An 18452-nucleotide genomic window follows, 5' to 3' on the forward strand; every position below is an offset into this window, starting at 1 on the left:
AATTTTTATTTGCCATACTTTTTAATTTTTTATTTAACTATTCTCTAATGAATCTATTTTTTTTTAAAATTATTTGAAAATTAAAATTTTACAATATATATGATAAATTTAATTAAATATTTGAAAATAAATAAATATATATTTTATAAAATAATTTTTTACTTTCATGAAATATAAAAAAATGTCTCAATATCCCACCCGAGTTGCTTATTAAACTAAACCAACTTATTACCACATGGTAACCTAAACGGAAGAACGAGGGGAAAATAAATAAAATAAATATGGCTTATCCAGTTGGGCGGTTATGGTTTGCGCCATCTTCGTCGACGGTAGGCGAGCAAGAAGAACCCCAAAGAAATGCTCCTCAAACAATTCCATTACTTCCTCTCTTCCTCCACCAAACTTCCCTTCTTCAAATCCCCAACCGATGCTAATTCGATCTCACCGTTCCGTTCTCCAAATCCCGCAAGACGATCCTTAACAACGAGCGCGAGTCTCATCACTAACTCAGACTCCTTCGAGGTCGGACGCCTCATTGGAAGCTATGGCTTCATGAATGTCACCAGGTATCTTTCTTTTCCAATCTATGTCACTCCTGTTTTTTCGATTAGGAACTTTCATTGTGTTTTGTGACCTCCGTGCTGCCATTTGTTGCTATGAATGAAATTTCAGCGACTAAATTCACTATTTTTGTAAAGAAATGCTTAATTTTCTCTGCTTGCTGTTAATTTTTGCTCCTGTTCTTCGATGTGTATGGAGAAAGGATTTTGAGTTTTGAGTTTTTCATGGTTGTTGAGCCCAATGGATGAGAAAATGTTCGTTAAGAATGATGTTTTGATACCATGTTAAGAATGAAAATCTCTAACAACACGTTAAGAATTAAGAAGGATGCTCTGATATCAGGTTAAGAATGAGAAGCTCTGATATCAGGTTAAGAATGAGAAGCTCTGATAACATGTTAAGAATGAGAAGCTCTGATAACATGTTAAAAATGAGAAGATTTGATAACATGTTAAGAATGAGAAACGTGAGTGGGATTGAAAGTCCAAGAAATATAGGTGGGAATTTCGATCCCACTTCTGTTTTTTGGACTTTCGATCCCACTTATCTTTCTCATTCTTAACATGTTATCAGAGCTTCTCATTCTTGACTAGGCTCCTCCCCTCTTTTCAATTCAATATGTTGCATTTAAATTTCGTGGTTAAGTTTGGAATTTATTTGAATTCACATTACGTGATATTTCCCAACCCCGACAGCTACTCAGGGTTTCAATCAGGGGAAGGCGTTGAATATTCTTCTGGAGATTTGGGGCAATTGAGAGTTCAAGATGTTGGAGAAGGAAGTGTAAAGATCAGGTGCTCTTTTGATGCGTCTCTGTGTTCTAGGGATTGAATACAAATTTTCTTAATCCATCTCCATTACTGATACTATCTATGGCAGTTCTTCTGCAGGCTTTATGAAGGAAGAGTTTCTCAGGGTTCTCGTAAAGGAACTTCTCTTATTTTTAAGGTGATACTCTCGTGCACCTTCGTTGCTTTTATTCTTCTAGTTTATTATGGGTATCTGTGTTCATTATGGTTTGAAATATTGGTTTAATACCTTTCCTAAAGTCTCTGTCTCCCTAACTTTAATCCTGAACCTCTCAAGGAGATTAATAAGAGGCGCTTCGATTTCGATTGGTAACTAATGAGGTATAGTTGCAAATTGACTTTCTAATGAACTACACCATTGGGATGAATTGAGTCTGGCTTTCTCTACCCCGTTCAGAATTTAGTCTTTCAAATACCTATCAGTTTATGGTATTTCATTCTCTTTTTAGAAGTTGTGTTGCATCTAAATTATTAAAACATTGATCCTGAAAAGGTAGAGAGAACAACTTGATGTAAATATTTTGTAGAAACATGGAGAATAACAAGTATTGAGTATAGAAACACTCTGTAAGCAACTTACTTGTAGGTTCTTGTCGGACTTATTCCTATGCATGTGCTCATAACTTTCTCTAGAGATAGGCAAAACTGGGACTTAATGTCTATACTGACCTTTGCGGGTTCCTGTGTAACTAAACCCTAAACATTCCTTCTATAAGGAGAACTTAAGGGTTTTCTGATTCTCTTAGCTCTGTGCATTATGTATGTCTAGGTCTCTCGTCAACCTGGCACGAATTGCACCTCAAGTTGCTGTGGCCCATGGAAAGGCCCTAGGGTAATACTCATAGGTATGGAGGAGCCCTTTTGATCTACAACGGTAACCACACTCCATACTTGTCTACCTACTAAGCTCTAACGGGAGGATTCTCCCTGATGGTGCCGGACAACATGTAAATGTTCCTAAGATCAGCAAACTACCTGCCACTATGTCTTCTCAGGCTGGAATAGTAAATTGCATGCTCGTGTACACTCCTCGGTTTAAACAGTAAACTACCTATCTTAGGAACAGTAACTGCTTGTCATTATGTCTTTACAGGCTGGAACAATAAAAAGGTCATGTCTCCCCACTAGGCACAACCGGTATTACCTCAGTAGTATACCCTCTATGACTCCTGGAATTCTCTACAGGTGACAACTAAGACATGTGTCCCCAATAGACCCTAATCCTTATTGGTTAGTTCACAAATAGGGGTTGCGCCCTAAACATTCTTACAAGGAACCTGGTCAACCCAAACGAGACTTCGGAATTCATAACTAGGTTCTAGGACCAAAATGACATAAAACAACTACTCATAGTCTAAAATAATCATAACAAATAGGCTAGAGCACATAGTAATAGTCCAAATTATAGCAGGGCAATAACGGGGGTTTTAAACCCTAAATCATGCACAATAATCATATAAGTGCATTCAACATGCTCGTTGTCACAATCACCCTTTTATTGGCAACGGATTTGGCAATTGTGTGGCACCCACTCTTAGCACTGAGTGAGTTAAGTCAACTTAGGATCGCGTCGCCTACGACCGAGAAACGTATACTCAAGCCTCTGGCCTAGATTTGAGAAATTTTTTTAGAAAAACGAGGGAAACGGAGTTTGAAAGCAAGGTTGAGAGAGAGTGAAAATGATGTTATATGGCATACAAGCAAAAAGTAACCAAACGACTTAAATAACATATAACTTTTAGGGTAGGGAGAACTTGACAACTAGTCGCATCCCCCTATAGTACATTTTAAGGAGATTCAGGTCTGGCAGACCTAGATGTGAATTCGCCGAACAATCATATAAAATTAGGGGGAGTTAACAACTATTCACACCCCCCTATAGTACATTCTAGGGCATTTCATGTCTACCAGGCGTAGACATGATTCTGCCGAAATGTCATACACTTAGAAAAAGCAAGAAGGAAATTATACATCGTGAAAGAAGTAAAGGAAAGCAATAAAGTGATACAAGGCAAGGGTTTTGGCATGTAATGAGCATGCAGCCATGGGCAACACGCCTTGGACAAGCATGACCGTGACATCCTCCACTTAATTGGTTGATGTTTTTGTCAATTGTCTCATTTCTTTGAACTTGGCAATTTGAGGTGCGGCTGACTTTAGGTCGTCGGCATGTTCCCAACTGATTTCTGCTTCTGGGAGTTCTTTCCACCTGATTAAGAATTCTTGTATGTTTCGCCTTGGTTTGCTGATACGACGTGTTCGCTCGGCCAAAATCTCTTTTACTTCCTTTTTACTTGAGTCCTTCATCGTAACTAGGGGTCGTGTCACTTGGTTGCGCTGATGGTCATCATCGTCTGGGTGATACAGTTTCAAGTTACTTACATGGATGACAGAATGAATCTTCATCCATGTAGGTAAGATGATATGAAGTCCTCCCGACTTTCTCGATGACTTCGACTGGTCCTTCATATTTTTGCACTAGTCGTTGGTCCTTATTCCCACAAAATCTAAACTGTTCTGGCCTCAGCTTGATCAGAACTTGGTTACTAGCCTGAAATTCTAATGGTCTTCGTTTTTTGTCTGACCACTTCTTCATTCGTCGTTAAGCTTTCTCAAAGTACCCTCGTGCCACTTCAGAGGTTTGCTTCCACTCCTTGGTGAAGTTATATGCTTGAGGCTTCTCCCAACATAGGGGTGGTCAACGACATGGGGCATGAGTGACTATTTGCCACATACTATCTCAAAGGGGGTTTCCTCTGTCGACGAGCTTTCCTGGCAATTGAAACTAAGCTAAGCAACGTCGAGCATTTGTACCCAGTTTATTTTGTCGCGCATCGATGAAGTGACATAAGAACTTTACGAGCATGCTGTTAAATCTTTTAGTTTGTCCATCTGTTTGAGGATGGTAGCTTGAAGAGATGTTTAAGCTCGATCCCAATAACTTGAGTAACTCAGTCCAAAAGGTCCCTGTGAATCTCGCATTGCGATCACTGATAATGCTCGTGGGGATGCACCACACCTTGACAACGTGTCGGAAGAATAGTTGTGTAGTTGCTTCGGCAGAGCATAACTTGGGAGTTGGGATGAATGTCGCATATTTGGAGAACATGTCCACGATTACCAAAATGGACTCAATTTCTCCTACCTTGGGAAGGTGTGTGATAAAATCCAGAGATACACTTTCCCACGGTCTGGAAGGGACCGGTAAAGGTTCCAACAGTTCCATGATTTTGTTCCGTTCAGCCTTGTTTGTAGGCAGATAAAAGACATGTTTTCATGAACTGTGTTACGTCGTCTCAAAGGTTTGGCCAGTAGTACCCCTTTTTAGGAGGGCGTAGGTTCTTACCACCCATTGTGACTTGCCCACGGAGTGTCGTGGCATTCTTTGAGTAGGAGTCTCCTCAGGTTCAGGGATTGTTTTCGACCCAAAACTGATGGGTCTTCCCCTCTTTAGTTAACTGCATGATGGCTTGGGTGGTCGGGTCTTTGGCCAGATGTTCTTCGATACTTCCTTGTATCGTTCCGCTTAACTTACTTGCTTGTAGATGAGCGAGCATGCACAGGGCCGCATGCACGCTCTTCCGATTTAAGGCATTTGCAGCTTGGTTTGCTTTCCTGGCCTGTTTTCGAACGGAAAATCAAATTCTGCCACACATTCTAGCCAATGTGCTTGCTTCGACCATAACTTGGGTTGGTTAAAAAAGTGGCATATAGAACTGTTGTTTGTCTTGACTACAAACTTAGGTCTGAGGAGGGATTGTCTTCAAGCTCGTAAACAGTGGACTATTGTCAACATTTATTTCTCAGAAGCTACATACCTTCTTTCTGCTTCATTTAGCTTCCGACTCTTGTATGCGATGGGGTGTCCATCTTATAGTAGGACGCCCTCAAGGGAAAAATCTGACACATCTGTCTCGACTTCGAATGGTTTCGTAATGTCGGCAATTCCCAAAATTGGCCCATCCATCATGGCGTTCTTCAAGTTGTCGAAGGCTTCTTGACAAAGTGGAGTCCCAACTCCACTTGTTTCCCTTCTTTAGTAGTTTAGTCAGGGGACTTGCGCGCTTCGAGAATAAATCGCTGGTAATAGTTGCTAATCCAAGGAAGGAGTGCATTTTCATCACTGAAGAAAGGGTCTACCCGTCCTTGATGACCTTGACTTTCTCTTCTTCCATGCCCACCCTGCTTGTTTCGATTACGTGTCCGAGAAAGTTGATTCATTGTTGCGCAAATGCGCATTTCCCCCCCTTCACATATAGTTGGTGTTCTCTCGAAGGCTAACCGCAGGTGGTGTTGATGCTCCTCCATGGTGGAGCTGTAAACCATTATGTTGTCCAAGTAGACTACCACGAATTTATCGAGGTACTCGTGAAAGACTTGGTTCATCAATGTACAGAATATGGCAGGAGCATTAGTCAGACCAAAGGGCATGACCAGGAATTCGAAGGCCCCATATCTAGTGACGCAAGTAGTTTTGGGTTCATCTCCTTCGGGCAATCCGAACTTGATAATACCCCGACCTTAAGTTGAGTTTTGACAAGTACTTCGCGCCATGTAGTTGATCGAACAAGTCGATAATGATGGGCAGAGGGTACTTGTTTTTTATGGGTGGAGACTCTTGTCTTTCTTCTTTTAAAACAACACCGGGCCTCCATAGGGAGCTTTTGCAGGTCTGATAAACCTGGTTAAGCAGTTTGTCCAGTTGTTTTCGCAGCTCTGCTAACTCAAGCGGAGCCATTCTATAAGCATTCTTTGTCGGGTGTTTCGACCTAGGCATCAGTTCGATTTCATGGTCTATGCTCCGACAAAGGGGTAAGTTCTTTGCTAGACTCTCTGGCATTACTTCACGGTACTCTTCTAGTACCAGCTGTATTTCTATGGGAACAAATTCAACTGTCTTTTCAGTTTCAACCACATGGATGACCATGAACGTGAGTTCATTGTGCGCAAGACCTCATTTCAATTGGAGTGCATATATTATCTTGATTTCGTCGGGGTGTTTGATGGTTGTCTGGACAACGGTAGAGGTGGATCCTGTTATGACCAAGCATTTGGTCGAAGGCATGAGGATCACTTTGTATTCTATTAAGAATTCCATCCCAAGTACCACATCAAAGTCGTCCATTTTGACGATTACAAAGTCCACTTGACTGCTCCATGTTTCCAACTTGAGGGAAATCTTCATCGCAATTCCAAGGATTAGTAGGCTGCAAAGTTGACAACCTTCATCTTCCCTGAAGTCTCGATGCCACTTGGTGTTCAACCGATTCGCTTCAGTCTCGGTCATAAGTTATGGGTGTCTCCCGAATCGACCATTGTACTCTTGGCCAATTTGTGGTTCACCCATGCTTCTACATACATGAGACCTTTTTCGATCGGTTCTTTCAATCGCACTCTCACACCCACAAATAGAAATTAAACAAAGAGACAAATTTACGTGGTTCGGAAAGAAGAAATGCCCCTACATCAAAGTGCTTACAAAGTGTAGATCTCACACTCTCACACTATAAAGTCTCTCAACAAAATTCCTCCCAAATGCCACTCAACAAATACAAAAAAATGACACTCAAAACTCTATATCTCTCCATCATCCTAGACAATTCTTTATGTAGGAAAAAAACATTAATGTCATACATGAATCAAATGAAGGAGAGTTATGAACCAAATAAATGTCAATATATGCATAAGAGATGATGAACCTATTCTCCATGACAACCTACACCAATCTCCACATTGTCAGAAGATCCCAAATAACCGGTTTGGCTACCACCAAGCCAATATGCTACTTTTGTTCAACATTGATCAAATCTAAGTAATGTCAAAACCAGTTATATGCTTGGGGATCTTCTAACAAGGGGAAGATTGTTTAGGTTGTCATGAAGAATAGTGTTTTTCTATTTTCATTCGGATTATTCCTTTGGTGGAAAAACTTGTTACAAATGACAGAGTCATCTGGTACGAAATCGCAGTGTGGATCGAGAATTTTGGTGTTTGACCAGACAAAGTTAGTGATTTGTTGGCCATGCAAGACCTTAATGTTTCTCTCAAATAGGTGATGCCTAAAGACATAATAGACACAGGAAGGAGAAAAGTAAATCAACAAGATTGTGGAATTATTCAATTGTTTCTCAGAAGTATCCATTTATGAAGGTGACCCTGCCGAAAGAATTATGGGATAAGTTTGAAACCCAATATATGCCGAAAAAAAGAGTAGAAAATAAACTCCATTCGAAGAAGAAATTCTTCCGTTTCGACTACAAAAAAGGTACTTCAATGACTGAGCATTTGGATGAATTTAACAAAATTATCACTGATTTTCTCAATCTCGATGTTATAATTGATCATGAAGACAAGACGTTGCTGCTATTGAATTCTTTTTCAGATTCTTATGAGTCTTTAGTAACGACTCTCGTCCATATATTGATTTTAAAGATGAACCAAAAGGTTTATGAATCAAATAAGTGAGAGATGAACTAGATAAATGCCAATACATGCATAAGAGATGCATGAACCTATCATTCATGACAACTTTCAACAATGTTCACCTTGTCAACAGATCTCCAAACAGATAACCGGTTTGGCTGCCACCAAGTTAACATGCTACTTTTCCATCCAGCATTGATCAAATCCAAGCAATGCCAAAACTTTTCATAAGCAAGCACCTTGTGAACATATCTGCATGATTATCAGCAATTCTAATTTTCAATAAATGAATGTCTTCTTCATTAACAATTTCTCAAACGAAATGAAATCAAACATCAATATGCTTGGTACGAGCATGATGGATTTGGTTCTCGACAAACAAATAGCACTTTGGCTATCAAAAGACACAACACATCTACGTGTTTTTGAGAAATACCCAAGTCATTAACCAAACCATGCGTTCAAATAGCTTCTCTAAAAGCTACCGTGACAACTATAGGAGCTATTTGGATGCATCGTTTGGTTAATGACTTGAGTATTTCTAAAACATACGTAGATGTGTTGTGTTTTGTGATAGCCAGAGTGCTATTTGTTTGTCGAAAAACTGAGTCCATTATGCTCGTACCAAGCATATTGATGTCCGATTTTATTTGTTCGAGAAATTGTTAATGAAGGAGACAATCGTTTATTGAAAATTAGAACTACCAATAATCCTGTGGATACGTTCACAGAGATGATTGCTCGTGAAAGGTGTTGATATTGCCTAGATCTGATCCATGTTGGACAGAAAAAGGAGCATATTGACTTAGTGACAGGCAAACCGTTTATCTGCTTGGGGATCTTTTAACAAGGTGAAGATTGTCGTAAGTTATCATGAAGGATAGGTTCATGCATCTCCTATGCATGTATTGACATTTAATTAGTACATAACTCTCATTTATCTGGTTCATAACTCTCTTTTAGGTTCATCTTCAAAATCAATATCATAGACTCCTTCCATTAAGGTGATTACTAAAAACTTATAGGACTCTAGCAAAGAATTCAATAACATCGTCTTGTCTTCCTCATCAATTATAACATCAAGATTGAGCAAATAAGTGATAATTTTGTCAAAATCATCCCATTGTTCAACCATTGAGCTACCTTTCATAAATGGATACTTCTTATCCTTGCCAAGATAGGACCGAATAATTCCACAAGCTTGTTGATTTACTTTCCTCTATTATGCGTCTGTAATGTCTTCCGGCATCACCTCTTCAGGAGAAACATCAAGGTCTTGCATGACCGACAAATCACTTCGCCATGCCAAACACCAAAATTATTGGTTCCATCAAATTTTTCTACCTCAAAATTCTCGATCCACGCCGTGATTTAGTACCAAATGACTTTGTCATTTGTAACAAGTTTTTCCACCAAAAGAATAATTAGAATGAAAATAAAAAAGCACTATTCTTCATGACAACTTACAACAATCTCCACCTTATTAGAAGACTATCAAGAAGATAACTGATTTTGGCATTGCTTGAATCTGATCAATGTTGGATGGAAGAAGTAGCATGTTGACTTGATGACAACCGAACCGGTTATCTTCTGACAAGGTGGAGATTGTTGTAAGTTGTCATGAAGAATAAGTTTATGCATCTCCTATGCATGCATTGACATTATTTGGTTCATAACTATCATTTATTTGGTTCATAATTCTTTTGTTTCATCTTCCATTTTTATTCATGTATGACATTAATGATTTTATGCCTATATAAAGAATTGTTTTTCTATGCCTATATAAAGAATTGTTTTTCTATGCCTATATAAAGAGTTGTTTAGGATGGTTGAGAGATCTAGAGTTTGAGGGTAACTTTTTGTATTTGTTGAGTGACATTTTGGAGGGGCTTTGTTGAGAGACTTTGTAGTGTGAGATATACACTTTGTAAACGCTTTGATTATTGACATTGGTTGCTACCCATGGATGTAGGGGAATTTTTTTTTCTCAGAATCACGTAAATCTTTGTGTATCTTTGTTTAATGGTTGTTGTGGCTGTGTGAGTGCGATCGATTTTGCTTTCGCTTTCGTTACAACAATTGCTCATGCCTGAGATTTGGAGTGCTGCACCCTAGATGGTGAGAGTCTAGTAGCTGAAAGCATCATTAGCTTACGCTCTGACCTGAGTAGTATGGGGTATGTGGAATCCTATGTGAATTATTAAGAACGACCTTGTAAGGCTAAATACTCCTGGGTGACCGATAGTGAAGTAGTAATGTGAGGGAGGGTGAAAAGAACTCCCATTGAGGAGTGAAATAGAACATGAAATTGTAAGCTTCTAAGCAGCGAGAGGAGATCAGGACTTTGACCGTGTGCATTGAAGAAAGAGTCGGCGACTTATAGGTAGTGGCTTGGTTAAGGGAACCATCAGAGCCATAGCGAAAATGAGTCTTTATGGGGCCACTGTCAATGCTGATGGACCCGAACTGGGTGACCTATCCATGACCAGGATGAAGCTTGGGTGAAGCTAAGTGGAGGTCCAAACCAACTGATGTTGAAGCTTAGGTGGAGTTAAGTGGAGGTCCGAACCGATTGATGTTGAAGAATTAGCGGATGAGTTGTAGTTAGGGGAGAAATGCCTCTCAAATCCAGAGCTAGTTGGTTCTCCCCGAAATGCATTGAAGCATAATAGTTGACTAGAAATCTATGGGTAAAGCATTGTTTCGGTGCGGCCGCGAGAGTGGGTATCAAATTGAGGCAAACTCTGAATACTGATATGATCTCAAAATGACAGGGCCAAGGTCGGCCAGTGAGACGATGGGGGATAAGCTTCATCGTCGAGAGGGAACAACTTGGATCACCAGCTAAAGCCCCTAAATAACCGCTCAGTGATAAAGGAGGTAGGGGTGCAGAGACAACTAAGAGGTTTGCCTAGAAGTAGTCTCCCTTGAAAGAGTGCATAATATCTCATTGATCAGCGCTCTTGCACCGAAGATAAACAGGGCTAAGCGATTTGCCGAAGCTGTGGGATATAAAAACGCATCAGTAGGAGAACATTCCACCTTAGTGGGAAGCACTGCGCTAGCAGTGATGGACGAAGCAGAAGCGAGAACGTCGGCTGGAGTAACGCAAGCCATAATAGTAAAGTTTGTATGCAAATGATCCCATCATGAATTTCTCATCATTGTTCATATGAAATATACAAATAATTTAAATTATTTTGATTTTCCAATCAAACTTATTTAACAATTGAAATAATTAAATTCAATAGAAAGAGAGAGCGATTGGAAACAAAATGAAAAAGATAGATTTTGATAATTGCAAAGTTTTGTACAAATGATGTCACTCTATTTGTTTCTACGCTTATTACTATAAAATATTCCTACATTCAATTGTAAATGTCCGTTTTGAATACTCTAATTCTTTTGTGCTGTGAATTTCTTTGATTACTCTTAGAAAATCTGTATTCCGTCTTTTCAATCTCCCATGATATAGTTTGTGTTGAATGAACTATTTTCAACATGAAGGTGTATCCTGGAAAGCGGGCCGGTGGTCTTGAAGCTGATATGATGGCTGCAAATGAGCTAAATGCTCATGTATTTCTCCAAGTAACAGATTCTTTCCGTTTCTTCCATAATCTTTTTCTACATATTACTGCTGATGATGTTTAAACTATGCTGGACATTGTTCATATGGACATTCTGCAGAGCAGTTCCGTGGATATCTGCTCGAATCTTGCCCTACTTGTTGGTGGGTTTGAAACAAACACTGGGGAGCAGGTTATCCACAATATTCAGTATCTAAATATTTTATGGACTTGGTACGTTTTTGCCTTATGATATGAAAAAGTGCTTGTTCTGCTTTCTTAGTGGCTAGCGTTCCGTGACGATGGCAAATATAGTGCTGCAGACTATGGGAAAATTATGAGTGAAAGGATGTCCAAAAGAGTAGAACAAGTGTCTTGGAATCCTTATGAACAAGAACTATTGATTAAGCGTAGGAGGAATTTTGTGATCAGGATGTTTCAGGGCATAATGAGAGGTCTTGTGTATATGCACGACCGGAACAGATTGCACCAAAGTCTTGGACCATCTTCTGTAGTACTCAAGTATGGGTCTTGGAAGTAGCATAGATTATTTGCTAGCTTTTAAAGATTTCTAACTTATCTCTCTCAGATGTGATAAAATTGGTTTGCATTTGATCACAGTACAATTGTTGAGAAAGATGCTGCTTACTTAGTCCCTCGACTTCGAGATCTCGCTTTTTCTGTGGATGTGAGGTAATTCTGATCTCTTCATCATTGAGTTTTTTCCTGCATTATCAACCTTTTTTTGGTGGTTTTGGTCTGGAAAATCTAAAAAGAAGGAATTTTTCCTTCATGGTGGAGAGGCTTTGGAGATTTGAAAATGAAAATCAGCTTTTTGGAGGAGGATTGTGCTACCTTGTTGGCAAGGGAAATAGGTAATTGGTGGACCTGCAGCTCAACCATAAATCAATGGGAGGCCCTTTTGAAAGTGCATTATATGCTTAAGAACACCCTAGCTAGCTAGCTGAATTAGAGAAGTGGCTCTTCTTCCCCCTCCTCTTTCGTAATTTCATTTAGTAATTAAAATTTTGTTTTCTCTAAAAAAAAAAAAAAAAAAAGTAATAATGAAGTGAATATAACTCAACAAAAGACGAAAAGAAGGGAAAACATCCTTTTTGAGCCAATAAACTTGACTTAGTAGAAGAAGTTACTAACTTATGGAGCAATTTTAGGAGAATGTTTAGTAGTTGCCAAATTGTAGACCAAGTTTAGTGACTTAATTAGAAAAATTGTCGGTGGTTTTTAACTTGAGGAAAAAGTTTAGAAAACTTGTTAGTGTTTTCTCCACTATAAATACTGGTTAGATGTATGTTCGAGTCACAAAAAAAAAAAAAAAAAAAAGAGAATTGAAAAGCATAAGTACTTAAGGTTCTTCAGTTCAAAAGATCTCTCCTCTCAAGTTTTTTTTTCTGCTTAATCTATTTGTTAGTATATTTCGATCGTGGGTCATATCCAACAACCTCTGGCACTTAGTCTAAAAGAAGTTTGACACAGGAAGTTAGAAGGCTAAGGATTTATCTTTCATGGTTGTTTCTAATTAATGGAAGAAACTCATTCGAATTGCATACCAGGATATAATTCTTGCTGAAAGTATGAGAATATTGCTTGCAATCCATGGAAGCCAAGTATCTTCCAGTCACCCCGTTAATATAAGATACTTCAGTGTGTTAGGAATCACGACTCTCCACAATAGTATGATATTGTTCACTTTGAGCATAAGCTCTCATGGCTTTGCTTTGGACTTCCCAAAAGACCTCATTACCGATGGAGATGTATTCCTTATAAATCCATGATCATTCCCTAAATTAGCCAACGTGGGACTCCCTCCCAACAATCCTCAAAATAGTGTTCATCGTTTTCACATTTAAGGATCATAAATTACATTATTTTCACCGCCGTAGTTAATTATAAATTTTTGACATCCAATATAGCTTAAAAGTTTCTGTAATCATTTGATTTCCAGATATCCGTTTCCAGAAGACAACCTCGGACAGCTCGCCGAGGGGCTATGGAGACGAGCAATAGCTGCTGGCGCCTACACTCCAATGGAGAAAAGAGCATTTGGAATAGCAGATGACATGTATTATTGACATATATACATTATTGATATTCACACTTCACTGCATAGATTGTGTTCAAAACTTCTATCTCAAATCTACCATTTTTCCTTCTTATGCAGATATGGAGCAGGTCTCCTTTTTGCATATTTGGCTTTCGTGCCGTTTTGTGAAGCTGGAGTTATTGATACCCTCTCCTTGCAAGTAATTGTTTTTACTAAACTTTTGTTTTCATTGTTTCCTTCGATCTTCCGCCTTACTTTGCTTGTATCATTGACTAAAGTGAAATTTTGTAACATGTTAAGGCATCCCATTAATAAGCCGACCTGGATCGATTCGTCGAATTTTTCTATTATTGATCGATTTGTACATATATCCAAAAAGATTTTATATCGAATCCAGTATATACTTCGCCTTTCTTGTGTTAAAACTTTGGCTCGTAAACACAAAAGCCCTTTGACAAGTGAATCTCTTTTTGTAATCTTTAGTTTTGGTTTCTCTGTTATCGTTCTTTCTTGGTTAGATTATATGTTCCTCTTTGAGGAAAAAAATAAAATAAAAGTGCACTAATCCTTTTCTTGTTTTTCTGGAAACTTATAGAGGTTATTGGAGAGCACATTCAGACTTGATCTTGAAGCCACGAGAGAGTAAGACTTCGAAGTATTTTTTACAATTGTGCTCCAGGTCTTTTAACTCGTCTTTGAACTGATTTGTATGTATAAATGCTTCGTCTTGGAAGATATTGTTTAGCAGATGATCGGTTTGTTGAAGCGGTCAAGTTTCTCGATCTCGATGATCGTGCTGGTTGGAAGTTACTTCAGGTTATTTGTTGGAGATGTTCTATTTTAATTTTTAAACTTTTAAACACTATATTTTGATTCACGAGCTTGTTTATATTACCTGTATTTGGAGCTAATGTAGAAAGGTAAATGCTTGGTTCTAAACCTTTCTTATTCTTCAACAAACTAACAAAACGAAAAACTGTTTTAGGCAATGTTGAATCCAGACTTTCGACAACGGCCACTCGCTGAGGCAGTACTGAACCATCGGTTCTTGACGACGACAATGATTTGATTCAGTTATGTACCGGATTTGGGTAAAGGTGTGCTAGTTTTTGTTTTGCAAGGATGATCCAATCATCTTGAATCTCTCTTCTGCTGTTTCTGTATATGTTATTTTCTTTGGATAAGGCCAACGACAAGCAAGCAATTTTAAATGATGGAATGCATGTTTGAGCGAGTGTTTGTTTTCATGTTTAATGTTTATTTTCAAAAAGCAATTTTAGAATCATCCAAATACTAAAAAAGAGATCATGTGAAAGAAAAAAAATAATAAAAAGGAGATGTAAACATTAGGAGAGATAATTTTTTAGAAGGAATAATGTTGACTTTTCACATAATTTTAGGAAAATAAAGTGAAATAGGAAGAGGGTGTTTAATTTAAAATAATGATCATTTTAAAAAAAATTATAATGATCATAATTATTTCCCAAAAAGACTTTAAGAATCACGCATACGATGGGCCAGACGTATTAGTATTAATATAGCTCAACTTTCCACTACTTACGAGTAATTCTATTGAAGAACCTTCCCTCGGTCTTTGAGGCTCACAACATAAACATGCAACATAAACACGACAAAACAATGTGTCATTAGTTATGGGCGACCTCTGGGACCTCCCTTGCCCTTCCTTGAACTTGGTTCGAGACTCACTAGATAATCCATGACAAACTAATTAGCTTCGACTTAATTTTGCTTAGGCTAGGGGAGCAAGCCCAAACTTGGCCACTTTGACCTCACTCATGAGGCAACCCTTTGTTGACACTACACTTCTACCAACTTTTCAACTGGCCACATTCATGTGACGATCTTTGCATTGACACTTCTCTAATCTTTCTGTAGCTTTGCTTACTTTTTTCACATCTAGCTGATACTTCTCAAGCTGATACTGGTCTTGATCCTCTTGTGAAACCAACCACCTTAGGAATGAGGTGGTGATTCAAGGAATATACGTGTGCTCGCACTTTAGAGCACATTCATGAGGTGAGTAGCCCATTTACTCGGGCCTTCCTCACTCCCACTTGGCTACCTCTCTGTAGATAGGTTGTCCCTCCCATAAGGATATGCGTTGTGCTCAACTTGGCACGTAACCGATACTTGTCTTGTCTGACCCCTGACTTCTCTGCTTGCAACCATTGATACTATTCCTTTAATATGGATGGTTATTTGGAAGACACATGACATGGTGTGCCTTCCGTTGCATCTATCTGCCCATATCAGAACTCCAAGCCCTTGGCAAATGAGGGTAGATTTTCACATAATGAGGTGTCAACACATTACAATAATGACATGGGTGTAACAGTTTCAATTGTTTTTTAAAAAAAAGAAGAAATTTTCAAACCTGGCCGAAAATCGTGAGATTTGCACCAATAACCAGAAAGTCAAAGAGTAAAGAAAGAAAGAAACCTTGTAGCCGAAACTTAACATTATAGAATACGTAACAGATCACCAGAAGTTTTGTCGTCACCGTGAGCAGTGTAATCAAATCAATGCAAAATTCGCTGGAGACGAAGGGATATCGAAGTTTCATCATCAGCACTAGTCGGGTAAAGGAGACGAACTGTCGGATTTTAGATTGTATTGCTCTTGGGCCTCTGTTACGGGTGAACCACACTACTACAACGTCCACGACCTAGAAGTGCACGACCCAATACAGTCTAGCCCGCAACGTACTAGCCCAGTGTGCCTCGACCCGACCCGCACAACCTACGCTTAACTCGAATAATGCACTACCTCATTCCTGCGTAGACTCAGCTTGGCAACGCGATAAGCTCAGCTTGACGACAAAATTGACTCAGATTGACGGCTCGACTTAGGTGACTCAATTAGTGTTAAGGAATGAAATTTGATTAATTAAAGAGTTCAATTAATTAATTTTGTATCATAAGATTCCATTCCTAGCTCATACTAACCCTAAAAAGACTTAAAGGAACTATTTAATCGAAAGAAAAAAGAAAAAAAAAAGAGATCGAAGCGTTAAAATGATATGATTACGTTGTTTGCATGTTTAAGCATGTGAATGCTACTTTGTTATTAACGTCTCTTTATTGTCCACTTAGTTGTCAAGTTGAATTTCTTTTAGTTTAACTCATGAACAAAGAACTTAAACCATTGCTTTAAGACTAGACCTAGCCATTTAGGCTCTTATCAGGATCAAGTACTTTGAGAACCATTAACCCAACATGACACCCTAATGAACAGAACCTAGCCTATCCCTGCCTTAATCCATACCTTATGTTACCAAAAGACTTTCTTACCTTTTTAGTATACCATAATTCTCATCTCGATTATTGAAATATTTTCACCTTGATTAACGAGATTCCTCTCAAAGATTGGTGGAATGCCTCATCTCAATTGGTGGAATGTCACGTATGATTTTACTGCTTTGGTTGGTTGTTGCATGATTTCGTACCGATCGTGTGTCCTAAATTGATATAGATAGAAAAATGTCTCAGATTATATATTAGGTCTTCTATATAGAATTCAATAAACCCACATTGAGAGGGTGGTAGACTAAATGGCTGCATAGAATTAAGACTTAAGTTAGGTAGATGAGATGATGACTCAACTTACCTTCGAGAACTCTTTCATGATTATAAGAATTAAATTTCTTGAACTTACAAGTATGAAGAACAAAGAACTCAAATTAAAAATCATGATATCTTAGATACATAGATATGATTTCAGAGACATTTAAATTTTTAGAGTTCAAAATGCTTTACGTTAAATTTAGCCGCGAGTTTTAAAAGCTTTCTTATTGGTAACGGTAAGTAGAAATAAAGAAAAAAAAAAAAACTTAGAGCAGTCGCGGGAAAACACGAGAATTTCGGTGGATGTTGTTAGATAAACCTGTGGTCTTTTAGATAAATTATCGATTGTTGCCATGACTATCGACGGTTAGATAAATCGGCATAGAGCTCGACTGCGTCCAATGGAGTGGTGTGATCAGCTGGTTACTTCGGTCATGCTTAAAGTGTTGTTGTGTCTTTAATTACTGCTATAAAAATGAGAAAAGTTGCATGGTTTTAAGCCGCACAAAAAATGGAAAAACTCAGACTCCATTCCTCGATCACTTCTGTTCGTCGTTCCCATTTTCACCGATCGCAGAGGCTTCGGCTAAGAGACAATAAGTGGTATCAGAGCTTTGTTTCGAGGTAAAGAAGATGCACTAAAACACGAAGCTGCACACGTCGTGGGATCCATCTCGGACAGGCTCACACACTCCTCCACGCCGCAACCGAGCTCTGGTATCTCCATCACTACTACCAAGAGGTCGACGCCGCGAAGATGAACGCTGAGTTGTCATCGAGTGAGTGATCAAAGAGATGACCGCCTCTGCACAATATCTGATGCTGACAAGGTCCAACTACAACGAGTAGGCTTTATTGATGCACGTCAACCTGCAGGCGCAAGGGCATTGATACGCTGTCGAGCCGAAGGAAGGAGAAGTGATTGAGTATCGAGAGGATTGGCTGACATTTGCCGCCATACTGTGGGCTGTGCCTCCAGAGATGCTGGCGTCTCTCTCCACCAAGTGCACCGCGCAATCGGCCTAGGAGTGGATCAAATCCCACAGGGTTGGTGTGCAGCGAGTACGAGAGTCCAACGTCGAGCAATTGCGGAAGGAGTTCTTGGAGATCTGCTTTAAGGACGACGAATCTGTTGATGATTTTTCTATGCGGATCACGGGGCTCGCCAATAGCATCACCACTCTCGGTGGGAGCATCAACGAGACGGAGATCGTGAAGAAGATACTACAGGTTGCCCCAGATCACCTCAAGTAAGTCGAGATTTTGATCGAAATATTGCTTGACATGGACGACCTAACGGTGGAAGAGGTGACTGAAAGATTTCGCAACGTCGAGCAGAGGAAGAAGCATGCCACTATAGCTGTCAACAAGTAGGGTCGTCTTATCCTCACTAAAGAGGAGTGACTTGTAAGCCTGAAGCTTTGTGACAACTCTGGTGAGAGCGGCG

General features: G+C 39.1%; 1 protein-coding gene across 1 annotated transcript; it reads left to right on the top strand.

Annotated features, from left to right (window-relative positions):
- The first annotated feature begins 251 nt into the window (after window positions 1-251).
- LOC111470612 lies at window positions 252-14548 on the top strand. Its single transcript, XM_023116173.1, has 12 exons — window positions 252-566; window positions 1257-1355; window positions 1452-1509; window positions 11301-11381; window positions 11481-11552; window positions 11643-11881; window positions 11981-12052; window positions 13323-13439; window positions 13539-13620; window positions 14017-14063; window positions 14156-14237; window positions 14407-14548. Exons 1-12 carry the CDS (start codon window positions 358-360, stop codon window positions 14488-14490), a joined length of 1242 nt encoding a protein of 413 aa, XP_022971941.1. The 5' UTR covers window positions 252-357; the 3' UTR covers window positions 14491-14548.
- The last annotated feature ends 3904 nt before the right edge of the window (window positions 14549-18452 follow it).

Source organism: Cucurbita maxima, unplaced genomic scaffold (genome assembly GCF_002738345.1).
Source record: "Cucurbita maxima cultivar Rimu unplaced genomic scaffold, Cmax_1.0 Cma_Scf00046, whole genome shotgun sequence".
Taxonomy (NCBI): Eukaryota; Viridiplantae; Streptophyta; class Magnoliopsida; order Cucurbitales; family Cucurbitaceae; genus Cucurbita; species Cucurbita maxima.

Bases quoted from the DNA above. Each gene is read 5' to 3' on its own strand.
- LOC111470612 (XM_023116173.1), top strand. From the start codon at position 358: ATGCTCCTCAAACAATTCCATTACTTCCTCTCTTCCTCCACCAAACTT. The intron at 13,440-13,538 runs GTATTATTGACA...CTTCTTATGCAG, and splicing joins TTTGGAATAGCAGATGACAT to ATATGGAGCAGGTCTCCTTT. The intron at 14,064-14,155 runs GTAAGACTTCGA...TCGTCTTGGAAG, and splicing joins GATCTTGAAGCCACGAGAGA to ATATTGTTTAGCAGATGATC.